The 19,379-nt window shown below is 42.5% G+C and overlaps 1 protein-coding gene across 14 annotated transcripts in view; it reads right to left on the bottom strand.

Moving 5' to 3' along the window:
- Positions 1-19,379, bottom strand: part of TCF7L2 (transcription factor 7 like 2) — a 173,464-nt gene that overhangs the window by 18,507 nt on the left and 135,578 nt on the right. For 11 of the 14 annotated variants that reach the window (XM_079311926.1, XM_079311938.1, XM_079311939.1 and 8 more), the window contains 3 exons: positions 9,147-9,279; positions 6,961-7,063; positions 4,205-4,291 (listed from right to left, as the gene is read on the bottom strand). In XM_079311926.1, the coding sequence (XP_079168052.1) occupies positions 4,205-4,291; positions 6,961-7,063; positions 9,147-9,279 (323 nt within the window). The remainder of the gene's footprint in view (positions 1-4,204; positions 4,292-6,960; positions 7,064-9,146; positions 9,280-19,379) is intronic. The other 3 variants (XM_079311932.1, XM_079311934.1, XM_079311929.1) reach the window with 1 other exon arrangement.

Raw genomic sequence — 19,379 nt, 5'->3', positions numbered from 1 at the left:
GGAGGCAGGAGGGTGGGATGGCAAGGAAAGAGGAGAATGGGCAGCAAAATGGTCATTCCTACTTCTGCTAAAGACTCACGGACACAAATCTCCAAGTGGGTTGTCCAAGTGCCTTCCCACTCTCTGACAAAAGTAGCTGGGAGAGAAGCACACATTTGAGGATATACTTTGGTTCATGGCAGGTCAGAACAGAAGACAATGTCGAGGCTGCAAAGGAGGCTGGCATCCTTGTCCCAGTTCTGCCATAGAACTGCTCACCATCAGCAAGACACAAACTGGGCCTTTGTATTATTTTTTTCTGTTCTCTCTCTACTTCCATGTGTATGTGTTTTGATTGGACATATCTAAAATTTGCTCACACGGTGCCTGGCACCTTCAGACACAGTACAATGCAAATAAAAACTGGCAGTATGAGATGAATTTTTTTAAAAAATAAACAAACGAGCAAAAATAAAACTGGTGGCAAAAAAACTGACCTCATTGAAAGCAGTCTAAGCACAGTGATAAAAAGCTCAGACACATCCTATCAAATGACTGTCCTGGGCAAGACCCAGTGCTTCAGAAAGGACTATGCTGCTGGGACTGGCTGGCCAGAGACAAGGGGACAATGAAGGATGAGGATGGAGATGAAAATCCTTCCTTCAGAGAGCAGGCAGCAAGAGCTGTGCTGCTCTGACATGAGGGCTCAGAAAATCTGAGTGCAGAGCACAGCATGCACACGTTGTGTGAAGGCCTGAAGGATGGCAAAGCCTCCACTGACACAGTTGGATATTTTACTCACTGGGCTCTAAGCTCCAGAGACAGCAGCCTTCATCAGCAGGCAGCTGCAGCTCAGTTATTTTCAGGGCTGCAGTTTCCATGAGGAAGTGCTGTGTTCATAACCAATGACCATTGACTTTTTCATACTGAATCTGTCCAATTCACAAGGCTGTCTATTGGACTTACACACCCTTTCCTCTGTTTATGGCTATAAAAACATGCTGCAGAACCCAAAGTTGCTCTCACAATCCCATGGACTTCCATGGGTGGGATGAGAGTTCAGCCCAAAGTGTGAGTGCCTGCTCATTTCCATGTAGACAGCCACTCACATGGCAATATGAGCAGGGGAAGAGTGTTAATTTTTAACTTCCTGGCTACACTCCAACTTCAGTAATTACATTCAGCAAAAGTGAATTTCCCCTGAAATTTCAATTACAGAAGGTATTTTCCACTGCCACCACTTAACTGCTGTGCAGTGTTTGTCTGGTGTAATTCTGCTAAATTATTTCCTGATTTCCTCTCCCAGCAGTTGCTTTTTCATAGTGGGTTCACTGTTTGCCCATCACTCTGTTAGACCTGTCTCATTTTACCTTAAAGGCATATTACAGAGGGGTAATGAAGGCTCAAGAGATGTGACTGGCATGCTACAAGCACACAATGTGAGTGTGGCAAGGCTACAAGCAACAAGAAAGAGTTGTAAATGGTTAAAACAACCACAAGATACTGCCTTGATAGTCTAAACCATTCATGAAAAATCACTATTAGTCACCCATTAACCTTTTATAAACTACTCATAAGCTCACTCTAACTAATGAACAGCAATTACTAAGCTCAGGGAACTAAAGGTTGGGATGCACTATAGGCTCCAAAGATCTACACCATGATGCAGGCAAAGTAACTATTTTGAAGGAAGGCTCTGGAAAACTGTGGATGTAGGGGTGAGGTTTGAGATCTGTGGTCTGTGCTGACTTCACTGTTGGGCCAAAGGCAAGGTTTGCAGCAGGGGTCTGCAGCAGGGGTCTGCAGGACTGTTGCCCAAGGCCAGCCATGAGCAGCATGTCTGGAGGTGTGGGCATGGCCAGGAATCTCCTGACCACACCTGGACAGGAGCTGTCTCACTGCTGAGCCCAGGATGACAGGGGAAAACATACATAAAACCATGTATGAGAGCACAGCTTGCCTAGAGGTGTTTCCAGAGGAAACCAGAGAAGAAGTTTCTGGGCTGAAACAAAGGGTAAACACCTTAAATCTATTCCTCCTCCTGCACATGTGCCTGAGCATGTGCACACTACGGGCTTCTGTCAGAGACAAAAAGAAAGGCTCCCTGTGTATGTGCACACCCCTCACCTTCGCCTAAGACATCCAGCAGATTTTTTTTTTCTCTAGACAAGTATTCCATGAATTGCAATAAACACCCTAAAAATTCTAAGCAGCTCATTATACACCACTGTCTCCTTTTATGGCTCCAAGCCAGAATATAATGATGAGTCTTAACTTGTTAAGGACAACTAATTTTTTGTTCCTGGCTGTCTCAGGGGCTTCTCTCTTACTCACTCTCACTTTACTTCACTGTTGACATGTTTCTGTTAACTGGATGTCATCTGCCTGCCTTGATTTTATGCACAAGCAGTGGGATGCATTTTCCCGTGCAACAATTCTGCTTTGAGTTGCATTAGATTTGTCATTATTCTCTCATTTTCCCCTTGCACTTGTAACATTTCATCTATTCCTGCCTTATTTTTTGAGCCACGGTGCACCCACATTATGGTTTATACATGATCTTGCTCCCTTTGAAGCCGGCAGATTTCAGAGCCAGCCCTCGTCAGGAGAAGTGCCTGCTACCAATTTAGCAGGCTGAGGGCCCCGAGCTCCAACAACTCAATCTAAAGGGGGTCACAGGGTGGCACAAGCGAGTGTCAGCAAGTGCTGTTTAATTGCCAATCTAGGCTTCTCCATGGTGTTTAAAGTATAATGACCCATCACTTAATTCTGAGAAGTCCTGGCCCTGCTGCTGAATGGAATGAATATCAAAGGATGTGCTAGAACAGGGCAAGGAGCCTACATTTCCTATAACTGCCATAAGTATAATAGACCTCTACTTCTGTCGTCCCATTACCACAATAATGTATTTAATTTGCTGTGTACTCTTTTTAACTAGATACCTTTCATAAAGTCTATCTTGGGAATAAACCCCCCCTCCCCGCTTCCACATCTCCCCCCTCTCTCAAATGACTAGCCTCTCTAATAATAATTAAACTAAATCAAGCTCTACTTTGCCTCACATCATGCCTGCAAGTCTTTTATAGATATTAAAAAGATTAAATAGGGGGAGAGAACCATTGTTTAAATTTGTAGATCTCTCCCCAGCCTAATATCTTTTTTTCTGTGCTAGGACTACATTTTTTTTTTAAAGTTGATTTTCCAGTTGTCTATTTGCTGGACCAGCATTTCAATTTACATTTTTAGTTTTTTGTTTACTTATCTAAAACACACACCACACAGTTTTCCCACCCATTCATTCACAAGCCCTAGGTACAGATTTCCACTTCTCAGTGAGGTGTGCTTCCCCCCAGCCCTCACCAGTCTTTTCCTCCTTAGATCATCTATGCACCAAGCTTCACATATTAAACTGCAGAGATGGAGAGGAAGGGACAGTGCAGGGAAGAGACGTGGAACCTTGCTATGTAATGCATGCTAATTTAATTATGTGCCATCATCAAAATGGATTAGCTGTTTCAGCCCATCAGGAAAGTCTAAACTTCCACCGATTTAATTAACCAGGCTGAAAATCAGATGAACAGAAAATAAAACTATCATTAGGAGCAATTACTGATTACTTAAACATAGTGCTGCCAACCAGTTTGTAAATAAAACTAGCAGCCCCTGGAAAATTAGATGGAATTAATTGGAGGTAGGGAGGGGGAGAAATATATACTTCTAAAGCTTTTGAGGGTCAGGCAGACCCTTTTATGTTGACTATCAGTGTTTGGAGCTTTGGGAGGGAAAACACAGCACAATAACCTTCCTCCCAACTCTGCTGAAGAGCATCCTCCTCCCTCCTGAGCCTTCCCTCCTGCACACACAGCGCTGCTCTGGCTGATGGCCACCGGAGAGCAAAGGCTGCCATGACTTCTCATCCTCACTTTTTCAACATTACATCCTCCCAGCTCTTTCATTTAGTTTGGCTTTTAAAGGTGGCTTCTCACTCCTCAACCTCTCCCTCTAAAACAAATTCCTGAGGCCCAATGACAGCATCAGGACACCACCTTCTCCTCACAAGGGAAGGCAGCTCTCGCCCTCTCCTCCACCCCACGAAAAAGCTAAGGATGGATATTGAACTGAAGTGCTTTCAGAAATCTGCTGCCTAGATGGCATGCTCTCCTCCAGAGAGTGGGAGGAGGAGCTACATTTGCTCTTGATTTAGGACCTCAGCATTTGAACTCACCTTGACATGGAAGCATTGACGGTCAGAGCTGTTGGGTAAGGGTGGCGGAAACCCCCTGTCGTGATTGGGTACACTGGCTGACCTTGCCTGGCAAAAGAGAAGGGAAAGAGAGAATGAGGGAAAGGAAAAAAGGGCTTTAAAAAAAAAAAAAAAAAAAAAAGAACAACAAAAAACTTCTCTCTGCACAGTAAGCTTTATTCTCATTTGATCAGAACAAAAATCTTGGGGATTGTACAGCAAGGATCAAAGGAAAGAAACACAGAACAATTTGAATGCCATAAATCTGATAGGAATGGCTAATTAAATTTTATAACCTCTGCTTATGTCAATAGAGACCCTCTCCCCAAGCTGAAACTAGGTGTTTTGTTGTAATAATTAAAGGCGAAGTCTCGCTTGCTTTAATGGAGCCATCACACTAATTGAGGGCTACACATCCAAAGGAAAACAATAATGAATGTAAATTTATACCAAAATAAAGTACAGTGAATCAAAGGACTTCAGTTGCGCTTTGGGCCTCTTTCGGTATTTAGATCTCGGTGAGAAAACATTAAATTAACAGAGCTTAATTTGTAGCCTTTTGTCAGATTAACAAGTGTTGACAAGAGTTACCGGGGGAGAGTCCCCAAGAAGTATTGTGGGTAACCAATAGACAATCACACCTCATTACAATAATTAAAAAATACAGCAACATGCAAAACAGCATCCTCATGAAAGACACACAACTTTTTCTGATGGAGGTTTGTCTGTGCTGGCTAGCTCATTTCATCTGTCCTTCAAATACATCATCTGACTGGGCAGGATGCTTTTGGGGTGGGTACTGTGCCAGAAACATGCAGGCCAGTGGAGGATAGATGGGTTGGGAAGTTGATGGTGAAGTGCAAGTGGCAAGCAGAGGTGAAATGAAAATCTTGGATTACTTCTGTGAAGCTGGCCATGCTACTCTCCTGGAGCAAAAGCCAGTGTGATAGTGCCAGCCCTGAAAAATCACTGGGAGAAGTTGTAAGAGCTGTGGGCAGGCAAGCACACCATAGTGATGACTTGTTCTGAAGCAGCAGGGATGACAGAGTGGTCCAGAGGCACAGGTGGCCATTAGCACCTGTCTGGTGAAACTGGCCACATGAGCATCATTCAGGTGCTTTGGCAGCTATGGCATGAGGCCAAGGAGCACAAACCTGTGTCTGCACAATAAAGACAGATGAGCAATGGGGTACAGGTCAGGGACAGCAAGGAATTCCTTCCCTGTGCTCTCATGTCCCTCATGTCACTGATTTTGGCTCTAGCTGAGTGGAATTGTTTTAAATGTTGAGGCTGTTGCTGTGCAGCCTTGAGCTCACATGCAGTGATTGTTCAGGGTGTCCTTTGGAAAAGGCAAATCACCACAAACCAGGAGGAATTTCAGATTTCAAGGAGCAATGCTTTGGGTTTTTCTTCTGCTCATGATGTGCTCTTCTGGAGAAGCAGCCTTCAGCAGAGAGGTGATGGGCATGCTTCACCCTCAGGGTGGGAGAAACTCTACCTAAAATAGCTGCAAGACCACCCACAAGGAAGGGCAGCCTGCAAAAAGCCCAGAAGCTCCAGCTCTCCTACACCAACACTTTTGTGCTTGAGAAAGGTCTCCAAGGTCTCTGATGGCACCATCTCTCCTTGCCCAAGACCTGGGGATTTGTGGTGACCTCCTGCTCTCCTGTGGGCTGTCAACTCCTGTTCCTCATGGAGGGCAAACTTGTGGAGAGGTATTTTAGCACAGCTGGCCAAACAACCTCAAGAAGGAGCAAACTATTCTGAACTCTGAGCAATTAATTTCTATAAGAAATATGGTCACCCCAAAATGGGGGAGGCCTCTTACGTGAGAAAAACAGGGTAACAGTTTTGGTTTATAATGCAGAGAAATGTTCTATCCAGCAATACAAATGGATTTTATGAGCATTTAAATCAAATATACTACACAAAAGGCTTAGGCAGTGCTTAAGTGTATTATAAACCTATTGAGAGATGGCAACATAAGAAAAAAAAGAAAATAAGGACTCAATTACTGCTGGGAGCCTCATACCCAGCAAGGCTCTGCAAGTGGGATCTGAGGAGTTGAAAAGAAAACAAAACCCCAAACTAACTTTCCATTGCTTTTTTCTTAGCCAGTTTTAAAGTAAACTAATTCCTTTTTCTTGTTTAAAATTCCATTCCTCAGATGCCAATTGCCAACTGCCCAGCCACATCTCAACTAGGAATGCTGCTCGCTGGCTGATGTAAAGCTCTGCTGTTTCACAAGAAAAACAAAAGGGTTTTCAACAGAGAAGGCAAATTAAATTTAAAATTGCAAATTTGTAGTGAGGATGATCCTGGTGAAAAAAAAAAAAAAAAAAAGAAGGGTCTGTGAGAACCACCCAGAGCCCCCAGAAAACCAAATTGAGAAAAACTCATGTGGTGCAGTGTAAGTGCAATAACAAGAAAAGGACATTTCTGCAGAAGGGCTTAAAAATTCATGCTTCACGAGCTGTCAGCTGCTTGGGATGACATGCAAAGCTCTGTCCAACTGCTCATGTTTGTTTAAGACCACATGACCTGGCATAAGTTTTAATTAACCTTCATGAGGTGGGTAAATTCATAGCACTCAGTGAAAGGGCAACTGGCAAATAAACTCATCCAAATACACACACACATGTGCCTGCATACACACATACAACACACACATTTTTACACAAATTTTACACATCAGAAAAAAAAAAAAAAAAAGAAATTAAAAAAATGGAACTCCTTACTGTGGTACTAACCATCCTAGCGGATGGGGGATTTGTCCTACAGTGCCTGGTGATAATGGATAATAAGGAGATATATCTGGAGGATGTGGAGGCCTTGGAATTCCTATAAAAGAGGAACATAAAGCAGCATCAGTATTGAGATGTGGAAATAAATAAAATATAAAGAAAAAACATGCATGTTTCTACATTTCTGTTGATATACTTTTATTAGAGTATTTGTGCCTTCACTTAGGGTTTTCAAAGGTTTTCTCACATTCTTATTTTTTCAACAAGAAAAAATGATGTTATTCATTCCCTCAGTTACCTCTCCAGTCAGAGATAATTATTTTTGTTATTTAGAATTTATCAGTCTCAGACACAATTTTGGTGTGATGTTGTACTAATACTCCCTTAAATTTTCAACAGAAAGATGGACCCTGTAACAACTTCATGTTTTTTTTAGTCTCAGAGTCAGCCAAAAGACCACAGACTCTACCCATGTGGTGACTGGGTACCCAATAACATGGCACTATTCCAAAGTAATCTCCAGAACAAGTTTAAAAGTCATTAAAATTGCATATAATATTTGCTTTCGAGCAAACCTAGGAAACCTTTTCTGAAGCCATGAGTGGAGGTGAGAGCCCCTTGAAAAGCTTGGTAAAACCAGGGGCAGGTGTTGCAGGTGTGCAGGGGAGGACAGAGAGCCCACCCATCCTCTCTGGATGAGGAGCAGTTCCTACTCAGAAAGCAGAAACAAGCCTTAAATATTAACACTCCTTACCTTAAGAGCAAATAGGAATTACTCAGAGGAGTAAGGGTTACAAAGCTGGGTCTTTCAATTAGCAAGCCAGGGCACAATTACACAGCAGAAGCAAAATTAAAGCAGAGAGCATTAAAAAGAAGGGGTACTGTATTCAGGGCTAAAAACTATTTTTTTAAGTCACTTGGGAAGCTTTTAATCTCTAAATTAAATCTCCTTGTGTGACATTTTCATGCAGACATTGCTTTTTCTCCATTACAAAACCCAAACAGATTAACTGGGCTTTAACCATCCAGTGAGCTATTTGCACACTTGAAAGAATGTTCACAGAAGAAAAGTAAACAGTCTACAGACGTTAATCATATGTTTTACGATAACCATTTAAAAGCTATTCCCTGTACTGCCATTATTTAAATGAGAGGTTGGCTATGCCATTCACTTGCAGTACCCAGGGATGGTGAGATGGATTCCTTTCAAGCCACGTGAAGTCAGCATAAAGCACAATTAAAAGGGGGCCCCAGTTGAAGCATGGCGAGTGACAACCAGCACAGTCTCATTCAAGGGCTGGAGTTCAGATAAATTCTCTGGATAAGTTAGGGCTGACACAGAGTGATTCCTTTGACATGAATTCTGTTTCTGATGAACCTCCCAATTAACTAAATGGGGTTTGGATTAACAAAACCAAAACCACTGCCACTAGGAACTCAGCGCAGCCTGGAGAAAGGAGATTGACACTGTTTGACTTCTTTGGGACCTCAGGTTAAAAAGGGACTCTTAAAAAGTTAGAATAACATGTAAATTCTACTCTGTAACACCAATAAATCTAGTCAGGGTTTTACGTGGTGCTCTATATTCAAGCAGAGTGCCCTTCAGGCTGAACTTAGAGTTGGGTAGACTTACATTGGGGAAAAGAGTTGCAAGTGTAAAACTGGAACTAAGTAGTTACAGTGGATGAAAATTCAACATTATAGAAGAAAAATGGCTGAACTCCTGACACAGAAACAATGGGATTTGGGGAATTAAAAGAGATTCATTTTGAAACCGGTCATGACCCACCACCTTTAAAATTCCAGCTGCAATTTTGTAAGTGCAGATCACAGAATGTACATGTTTAATTCTCTGGGTCGTGCATGCAAACCAAGCACTGGTAGATTGAGCTACCAGGTGGGGTAACATGCTTGCAAAGAAACACACCTGCAAGCGACCCCACACATGCAACTCCAGTGTCACCCTGCAGAAGCTCTAGGAAAATTCACCCAGTAGGTTTCCTTCTGAAGCCTAATTGGCTTAAAAAGGAAGTATTTTGTCTGGGTTTGACATTTTACATGCCCCCTTTGGTGCTCCAGCATGGGAAATCCATTCTCCTGCACTCCTCTCCCCTAATGTGCAAAAAGGAAAGATCCACCCACTCCCTCTCAAAAGAAACCCCAAAACACTTCCCACCTACCTGTTTTGGGATCTACGTCAGCTGGTAAGTGTGGAGGAGGGTTTCCTGGTGTGAAGTGCTCATTGCTGTACGTGATAAGCGGCGTAAGAGGGTGTACATGGTGTGGGTGCTGCACAACTGGCACTTTGTTAGACTGTCAAGAGAAAAAGGGTGATGCTGTTAGAGCAGTGCTGGGCATCCCCCCCACTACAGCATCAGGTACGACGCACAAAAATCTGAGCAGCCAGGATTTCAACATGGTCAGCAGACTTTTCCAGATCCCTTCTTGGCATCACCCTTGCAGTTTTCCCACCCTCTTGCTTAAAACCTCCTCACACACTTTCCCTGCTGCTGAGGTTCTTTAATCTTTTTGACCTGTCATGCTCCTGTATGGAGCAACAGCAATTCTTTAAAATTTTTTCCTTTTTATTTTATAATCTTGCTCTTCACCTCCAAGATGCAGGCAGACTCCTCAGAGAGGGGCTGAGAGAGTCCCCCATTTAATTAGCAAGAGACCCAAATGCTCACTGACCTGTAGGTCTTTTCCTCTCCCCTTCCTGTCCTCACTCTCAGTTCTGCATTTTACTGCTCATTGCAAATACTCCAGATAAAAAGCCTTTGTAGTGCTGGAGTATTCCCTTCATCAGCAAGCATTAAGCTGACAAGTGATCACCTGCATATTTTATATATATATTTTAGAAGAGCTGATTAATTATCAATTCATCAGAGAGCACTAATAAATGGAAACTGGATACTGATTAATTAAGCTACTAAAATATTCAGCTATATAAATAATGGCAAAAGCCCCCAGATAAAGCCATTGGAATTAACAGTCTTGTAGGGGGAATAATCACGCAGATATCATGAGGTTTTCCCCATCACATTCCTAGCTCTGGGGGGAAAAAAAAAATCTTTTTCTTAACAACAATCAAAAAAAAAATTAAAAAGGGAGTGAGTGAATGAATGAAAGAAAAAGGCAGGCTGAACTGTAACTTACCCTTACAAGATCACAAAGAAAAAATTAAGCTGAAACCAGCTGAACCGCTGGACCATTTACTGCGAGTAATCCAATTGCAAAAAACCCTATTCCCCATAGAGGATTTTCACTAAAATCCTACAACAGGGACATTTAACCAGATTAGGTACCAGCAAAGATAAAGAGGCTGGTATTAGATGATGAATGGATTAGAGTCAGGTTTCATTTTAGAATGTGTCTTCATTTCCTTTTATTACTTTAAGTAAGGAACAACTTGCATTAACATCAAGTAAAAGGAATCCCATTAAAATAAAGTAGTGATACCACGGTGGCCACGACAGCGCCGCTGCTGTTCAGGGTCTGCCAGCACTCTCCTGCTCATCCTCCTGCTCCAGCATGGCCCCAAGCCCACTGCTCACTCCCCAGCACCCCCAAACACACCCTCACTCTGCCACCTTAGATGAGCTATTGCTATTATCTGATCTGGCTTCCAATGGTCTGAGCTTCCTTTAAAAGCATTTCAAAAATAATTCAGTTATTATTTGGAAATGAGCTTCTAGACTGTGGGGAAGGAAGAGGGAAAACAAACTGGGAGCAAGGAGGAAAAGAAACATCTTTCATCCCTGAATAAACAAGAAGTCCCTCCACCATGCTTTGGCCAAGTGAAGCCCCCTTGGCTCCCCCAGCCCCAGCCCTGCTATATGTGGCTGTTTGGGCTCACTGCTTTGATAACCTGCAGAAAAAAGTGTACATCTAAAAGAAGCCAGCCAAGAGCTGTACTTGTGCTTCTCCTGTCTTCTTCACTATGTCCATCTCTCTCTGTCACCCTCACATGGGATGATTCCTCTCCACCACCATAGGACTCTCATGTCAAGTGGCCAAAGGAAGGAAAGGATGTGGTCATGACAGCCAATGATTTACAGCAAGTTGTGTTGGCTGGGCTCTGGGTCAGACCTTCTGCCAGCTGAACAGCCAAGGACAACTTCTGGCCACACAGATCCATAATGGTTTCACATCAAAGGAGATATAAGGATTTGGCTCTCCCAGTTCAAAAAGCCAAAGGAGATGCTCTAACCCAAAATCTGTTCTCTTTTAAGTGAACCAACCTAAGCAATTCGAAAGTAACTTTGGCAAGTGCTTCACTTAACAAATTCTATTTCACACCACACAAAGTAGCAGGCATCTACTCTATAACATGACATTATAAGCCAAATGACCAGTTGATGAGGTTCACGAAAATGATCATTTCCAATAAGAGCTAGTTTTTCTGGCCAAGTATTGGTTAATTCCTGCTGTTTGGTGACCCACAGAGTGGCCCCATTTACTGAAGAAGTTAATATATGCTGTAGCTTTGTGCTCTCCCAACTCTATCTTCACATCATTGTAAACCTCACCCAGACCCTGACAGACATTAAGACTTACACAGAGAGCTTGTTTTCACAGAAACTGGAGCTGGTTAGTCAAAAAAATAAGTAGAATAACATTAGAGGGTCAGACTTAAGCCGACAAACAAGAAACAACACGTGAGAGGAAAGCTGGACTGACATGGCTCCATCACCAAAGCCAGATGTACCATAGGGGGTTACATGTAAACTGTGGGAATCCACCACTCCTTGCTTTGATTTACTGAGACCGCCTGCAATATCACCACAAAACAGAACAACTGCTAAATTATGATGTATTTCACTTAACGTGTTTCAGAGACAAACAAAAAAAGGAAAAATAAATAAAAATCAACAACTAAGAGCTTGAACTTTACATCTGCAAATTTTTCCCCTGGTAGGTAATTTTTGTTTAGGTGACTACCGTGCATTCAAATGGACCACTCATACAAAGGTGCAAGGGCAGGATACTCTTTTGCCACTCTGATGATGGTGGGGGCAGAGGTTGGGGGAGAATGTACCAGGGGAAAGGGAGAAACTGTCATAAACATGCTCAAAAACATGCTCTCTGGGACAGAGGAGTGAGATCCACTTCCCAGTGAGTCAGTCTGCATCTGTACCACTACCCAGGGACTGGTTTCCATTCTGTTTTGTGCTGTTTAGCACTGGGAAAAGGGACCATAATTCCCCTCAGAATAGCATACACAATTTGCAAGCCAAGCTAAACATGCATAATATTCTAAACAAGCTGCTCTTTAAAAATACCATTATTAACTAAGCTTCCTTGGAAAAGATAAATGAAGGACTATCTGGGAAAGAGCAGGATTAATCCTGCAGATGCATCTTCCTTTGAAGTCAATGGGAGCTCTGCCTGAGTAACAAGTGTGGTCCTAACCCCATCCACTGGCAATGAAAGGTAAACCACAGAAGCCATAGGAGACATCTATTAGATGGCTTTAGACATCCCCCTGCAAAAGGCAATATTGCCCAATATACACTTGTGAGCACTTTATCAAGGGCAGCTTTAAGCAAAGAGCCATTGTGAGATGCAGGGGTTTCTCTGGCAAGCTGAAGAGCATTGATGGCTCTGTCAGGCTGGGAATGGGAGCTGCACTGGTACACAGAGATTAGCACCAGGGCTAACAGGACAAGAGCAGGTGGAGATTTCTAAAGAGAAATCCCAGCACCTACGAAAAACCAAGTCCTCTGCTGATAAATCAACCCTCTCCATTGAAAGCTGAAGTCTCATATGCTGGGTTAGAGGGCATGGTAAAGAATTACAAAAAAACAAGAGAAGTTTGCTTTTCTTGATAACTGCTGCCTGAAGCAACCAGAGAAAATTGTCCCCGTAGGGGCTCTACTACTAAATCTCTCTATATGAATTTGAAATGCTTCTGGGAGTGCTTAAACACAGATCAGTTTAAACAATAATGCAGCTCTAGAATGAAAAAAAAAAAATGCCACACCAAAACCACAACAAATTTTGGGCTGATAAATGTTTGAGAGGAGTACTGAGATCCATTTAGACTAAGTTCTGATAGGTGCCTTTAGGGAACAAAAAAACCTATCTGAACTTCAGACTTAAACTGCAGGGGATTGTGTGTATAAATTGCTGTGTATTAGTCTTTGTTGCATGGTAAGGACATTTCATTAACAGGATGAAAGATGCTTCTATGCGTATACAGCCCAATTTAATACACCCCACTGATGAATACTCCCCATTTATTGAAGAAGTTAATACATGCTGTATAAATCAATAGTTCCTAAGTCTCTGAAAGCAACATAAGACTTGCACAAGATGAAACATTGTATTGTTGAGCACACAAAGAAAAATCAACCTCTAAACAGGAAGAGTTTACTACTGCAATTTCTGCTTGCAAATTCATGGCTTGTTTGTCTTTGGTAACAAAAACACGGTATCAACTCCAAGCCAGAAAAAAAAACATGCCAGAGACACCAGAGGATGCTCTCACCGGGATAGGGTGGGGTTAGCAAAGGCAGGTCTGCACCAAAAGCCACCCAGGCTGAAAACAAGCCATCACACCATGGAGCATTGCAGCAGCCAAAGCCTTGGGCTCTGATTCTTTTCCAGGGCAGGGCAGGGGGATGCTCCTGCACCAGCCCTGCCTGAAACTCCAGCAGCTGCCAGCACAGCCCCTATGTGTGCACTCCTTCCCCTGACCTGGGTGGGCTTTTAATGTCCTTCAGGGCAGGGAGGTGCTGAGCCCACCGGGCACCCCTGACCACCAGGAGTGTGGCATGGGAGGGACGAGCAGGTGCTTGCACCCAGACCCCAGAGCCCCAGCCCCTTCCTCCACTAGCAGGGGAATGAGAGCTCTCCATCCTCCTGAAAAACTATTAATCAAGAGACACTGAAAACAAATGGAGCTAGAGCTCCGCCTGTCTTTTTGCCATGTCCTCCTCTTCCCCACTGCTCTCCTTTTCTGCTGGAGAAAGATGGGCCCTGAAAGTGCTTTTATGAGCCTAACACAATAAAACAAAAGCAGCACAGATGAGAGTTTGTCAGCCTTTCCCCCTCCTCCAGGGTGGATGCAGGTCGACAGTGGTCTTAAATTAGCAGGCCCTCCTGGAGTTGCTCCCTGGGCTTAGCAAGGGGTACCATTCAATACCAGTTCAATTAAAAAATAGGTTTATAAATTGTTTCTCTGTATTTTCCAGCTGATGCTACTGCAGTTATGCTGACTGTGGCCAGTGAAATGCTAACATGCCCCTGAACTGCTCTGTAGTTCCACAGACGCTCATAAAAGGAGGTTTTTTCTGAAGGTTAATCTCTCCCTGATTGTGCCTAGGAATGACATCCTTACACCACCCACACCCCCTCACCACCCTGATACTCGACACAAACCAGGAAATTAAGTTGCAAGTAAAGGCAAATCCCAAAATATTGCTACAAATATTGAAATATTTTTCCACTTCCAGCAGAGTCACCACCACCCAAAGCAGAGCATCAACAAGCAGAGCATCAGGAAGCACCAGTGCAGCCCTGGGGATCACTCACACCAGCAGCCACTCCACACCACACCAAGGAAACTGCAAACCATTCAGGTGAACTGAGAAGCTAAAGCTGACCAAACACACCAGCTACATGGAACCTGGTACTCATCCCCTTCCCAAGTATAAAAATTCAACGCCAGTGATGAAGCATTTTGTGAAAAAAATTGAAGTTTTAATTTTACCCAGCCCTGTTTAGTTAGAGGGGTCCGTTTATTTTTCTAAGGATGCTTTCACACCTGACTAAGCATTCCTGAAAACTACTTCCTCTTGCTCCTTTATGGCTGATACAGTGGCCTGAGCCCTTTCTCAGTTTAATGTAGCTGATTCCTGCCTAAGGTCCTGCCCTAAGCTAACTGCCCATTGTAGCAGCAGACAAGGCCTCCATTGACAATCACAACTCACCCTGCTAAAAAAAAGGCTCATTTTCTTCCTTCACACAAATGATGACAGGAGCACTGACAACCATGTGCTGGGACAATACCCTCCCCAGGCAGAGCCTTAAAAAAACGCCGAAAACCCTGCAACAACCCCCATTGCCCTACCCTTAATATATAAATTAAAAAAAAAAAAAAAATTAAATGGGGGAACACACACAAACACACTTTTGCAGCCTTCTGTTTCTTCCCCTTCCCCCCCTGACCACTTCCCAGGCCAGTGAGTGCCTATCTGCTCCTGCAAGAACTGCTGGCTTTCCAATAAAACCCTGTGGTTTATTAGCAGTCTCTCAGACAAAACAACAAATTCAGCTTCCTGGCTCTAAGTGTCCAGCAATTCATTCATGAAAAGAATTGCTCTGGTTTTTCCCCCCCTTTAACTGTGATGAAGTGTCCCCTGAATATTGGAGAGTTAAGCCACCGTGCTTGACATTTTTCCACATCCTTCCTGTCAGGGAGCGAAGGTACTGAGGGGAGGGGGTGGGGAAATGAGGATTTAAGATGTTCAGGAAATTTCCACTTAATTTGGCCAAAAGGCAATTATGTGAAATGATCTGGTGACAATTAGCATACGCCAAATCCTCTAGTGTACAAGGGGAAGGACTGGGGTTTAGCTATCTAATTACCGCTGTTAGTTCCGATGCAGCAGGATAAAACACCAGCAGTAAAACATTATCCAGTGTGCTCACACTCTGCTTTCAAAGCTGCTGTGGGCTGTAAGTTTGTTGCTAAGGTATTTGGAGTAGGTTTGTTTTTGTTTTTTTTTTTTAATTTGTTTTTTTTTTCTTTTTTTTTTTTTTTTTAAAGTAAAAGAAAGAAACTTTGGGTTTTACATACAAGTGCTGCAGTCTTGGACAATGTGGTGTTACTCTAATGTCAGGTCAGAGCCAAACCAGCACCTGCTACACAAGTATATTTTGAGATTCTTCAGCAACACTGGAATTACATTTATGACAGTTAAATTTTTACCTTGCTTATTTTCTTAAGGCTTCACTGATAAAGGGAAAGCACTGTGCTCACCTGCTCTGCCTGACCTTGGCATATGAATTCACACACCAGTTACATCATCTATAGCCTAGAACTGTGGCCTGCATGAATCCAGGCAAGCCTTACACTGAGTATCAAAATTAGAGATAATTTGATCAACAGGTGGATTTTCCCATACCAAGAGGACAGGGTAGTGCTCAGTCATTTCAAGTTTCAGGTAATAAAGTGCCCAGGCTTATTCCTTCCATTACAAAAGGAAAGGCAGTTTCTTCCCAAATGTGACAAATACTCAGTGCTTTCTTTGCATATTTTAGTTCATTTTAATTACTATGCAGATACCATCTCTGCAGAGCAGGAAAGCTTTCATTCATTCTAACAAGGCAAAAAACCAAAAACATTCGGCATATATTACTTTAAAATTAAAAATTACATTTTTGCTAAGCCATATCAGTACAAGATGCTGGATGCACAACCATGAAGCAAAGAAATGGGTGAAACCAAAGCAGGTCTTTGGAAAATGGTCCTGAACACAAACAGGATAAGAAGGGGAGAGACACAGAGAAATAACACAAGCACAAAAATTAAGAGAAGAAGAGAAACAGAGGGAAAAGCAAATATAAACAAAATAGTCCTTATAATTGCCCCAACAGACCTTGTTACATGCTTTTGTGTGAATACCTAGTCATGCAATTTGACTTACTGCCCAACATTCTCTGAAATGCCTCATTATAAACAGTTTTAAAGCTTGCTTATTAACCACTTATTTCAGCACTAGATAAACATATACTATAGTAGAAGTAGCTCCTGATTTTATTAGGGTATCTGTGATTTCTGTCTATAGCAAAAACTTGAATGTGAGGCTGTTAAAAAACTGCAAGAAATGAAAGAAAATTAGCATGTACATTAGCATGTATATATCTATATATTCTTATATTTGGCAATTTCAGTGATAATAGCATCATTAAAAACCATGCACATGCATGCCTTAAGATAAGATGAGAAGTTTTTAGTACAGCTTTTTAAAACACAGCATTCACAGCAGACTCAACACCGATACACAATATATGTAGCAAATGTACATTAAATTCCTTAACAAATCACAAGGCTCTAAAAACAGTTTTCATTTTTTTATATGCTAAAAACATTACATGCTGCACAATTAAGCGATGCAATTATTAAGTAAGTCCAGACCAATTATTTCTTGAATAAATTTTAAAAAATTCTGTAAAAATGTTATGTTGAATGCACATCAGAACTGAAACACCTTGCAAGTATTTCAGAAGAAAACTAATAGGCACATTTACACAGCACTGTCAGGCCTTTTGCCCTAAGTCACAGTAAAAATAAATCCTCTAAAGGTAAAACATTTCTGAGATCTCACCACCAGTCTTGTAAAACCTGCATATGCAACAACATGCAGTGAAATAAGAAACATCTAAATAACTGTCCTTAGATTAATTAATTTTAGACAAATTCTACAGAATTTTATCCCTTGTTTTATATAGGAAAAGGCAAATAAATCAAGTAAGTTAATCAGGCAAAGGTACCACAGAGTACTGAAGTGATAGAAATCCTCCTCCAGGATTGAGTGACTCTGTAAGCAAGTCTGGCAGAGTTAGAAAAGGAAACAGCAGAAAACTCAAGACTTCCACAAAACCAACAGTGCAAATGTGATGTACTGTAGAATTCTTCAGTAAGTTTCCATTTTCTGTGTACAAGAATGGGTAATACACAAAACTGGCTGAGGGGCAGCTGTACTTTCTGTAATATATAATAATATGAGAAAGAAAATCTCTTGGACTTCTGACAGCAAACACAGATCCACTGTATTAAAACATGTGTTACCTCATATTTAACAGCGTTCAGTCTTATTTTTCATATTCCTTTATCCCTGGGTAAAATAATTCGTATGCAGTGTCCCTAAAATTTTCATCTTTCACACTACAGCCAAGCTTTCTGAAGAATTCAAAAAATTTAACTGTCAACCAAACACAGGATCAAAAGCACCCAATATATAGCACCATGTACTATTTTTAATAACTAAAACAAAAAATCTCGTTTCGTGTATGACAAGAGTTAAACCATTCCATCTCCAAACCCCCTTAACTGTATGTGCCCTGCTACAAACCAACTTTTCTTCCTTTACGAAAAAAAAAAACCCCAAAACCCAAACATCTTTACCTTCATGGTTTCAGAGTTTAGGAAATATCGTACTGAACTGAAGAAAGCTTTGAAGTGGCCCCCTCCGCCCCAAAGGAAAAAAAGAGAAGAAAAGCTAGTGATGTCATGGTCACTGTGTGACTGCCTGACTGCAGATGTTACACAGCTCTGCACACTCTTCTCCCTGGCTGGTAACCATTGTTCAGCAGCCAGGAATCAGCCCCCGAAACCTGCTGCACGCCGGGCTCTCAAACACCGCCCCGACAACACACCCCGATCCATGTTCCAGGGGAAAATTCCCTTTCCCCCTCCCGCCCCCACAGGCGAACCCCAAAGCCGGGCGGAGCAGGAGTGCAGCGACTGTCCCGCTGCTCCGCCGTGTCGCGACAGAGCGGCTCCGCCGCCTCGCCACCGCCGGCGAATCCAGCGGCGTCGGAAAGCCGCGCTTCCCCTTCCAAAAAACAGCGGTGCCGTAAAATAAATAAATAAAAACAATGTTGCTAACAAAGGTCACAGCTGGAGATGCTTGCTTGATTTCTCACTCTCTCCCCCCACCTCTCCATTTTTTTTTTTTTTTTTTGATTCCGCACAGGAAAAAAGGGAAGGAGAGGGAGAGAGGAGGAGAGGGAGAGAAGTCACATCAGAAGTTCAATGGTCAAGACGGAAAGCGCGCATGCAGAAAGTGCTACTCACCCAGCAATTCAAATTGAGATGCCAGCAGCCGAACTGCTGGAAGAGAGAGAACCCAGAGGCAAGCGCTCCTCCTTTACCACTCAAATCTTCCATTCCCACTAAAATTGCATCCCTCGGGTACATAACAGCTTTGTCTTTCCTTCTGTTAACCTCAAAAACTTTTTTTCTTTACTGTCTAGATGCCAATTGTACTGGCTTTGTATTATTTTCCTTGCAGCTTTTCTCTCTCTTTTTCTTTCCCCGCTCCCCCCTTTCACTTAAAGTACTGGAAAAGCTGTCTTAAAAGATCAAGATGTCTCCAGTTTTTTGGCCTGGTGTTTTCTGAATGCTCAAAATCCACTGTCATGTTGGCTGTGAGAAGTGTCTTATTTCTAAATTGTCGGCTGCAGTTATCAAAATTTAGAGAAGCTTCCTGTCTTTTCCAATATAGCACTTTACCATCATCCTTCCAGGGAGTGGGGAAAAGACTTTCCCCCCCCCCCCCCACGCAGGTATGTCTGTTCACAAGAGCTAAAAAGCAGTTACTTTGGAAATCAATGACAATGCTACTCCAAGCCAGGTTGCGCAGGTATTACTAAGTGCAGCGAGGAAACGCCGGCCGGCCGTG

This window comes from Erithacus rubecula, assembly GCF_903797595.1.
Source record: "Erithacus rubecula genome assembly, chromosome: 9".
NCBI lineage: Eukaryota > Metazoa > Chordata > Aves > Passeriformes > Muscicapidae > Erithacus > Erithacus rubecula.
Note: the sequence above shows the minus strand (reverse complement) of the source record. Positions and strands in the feature narration are given on the sequence as shown.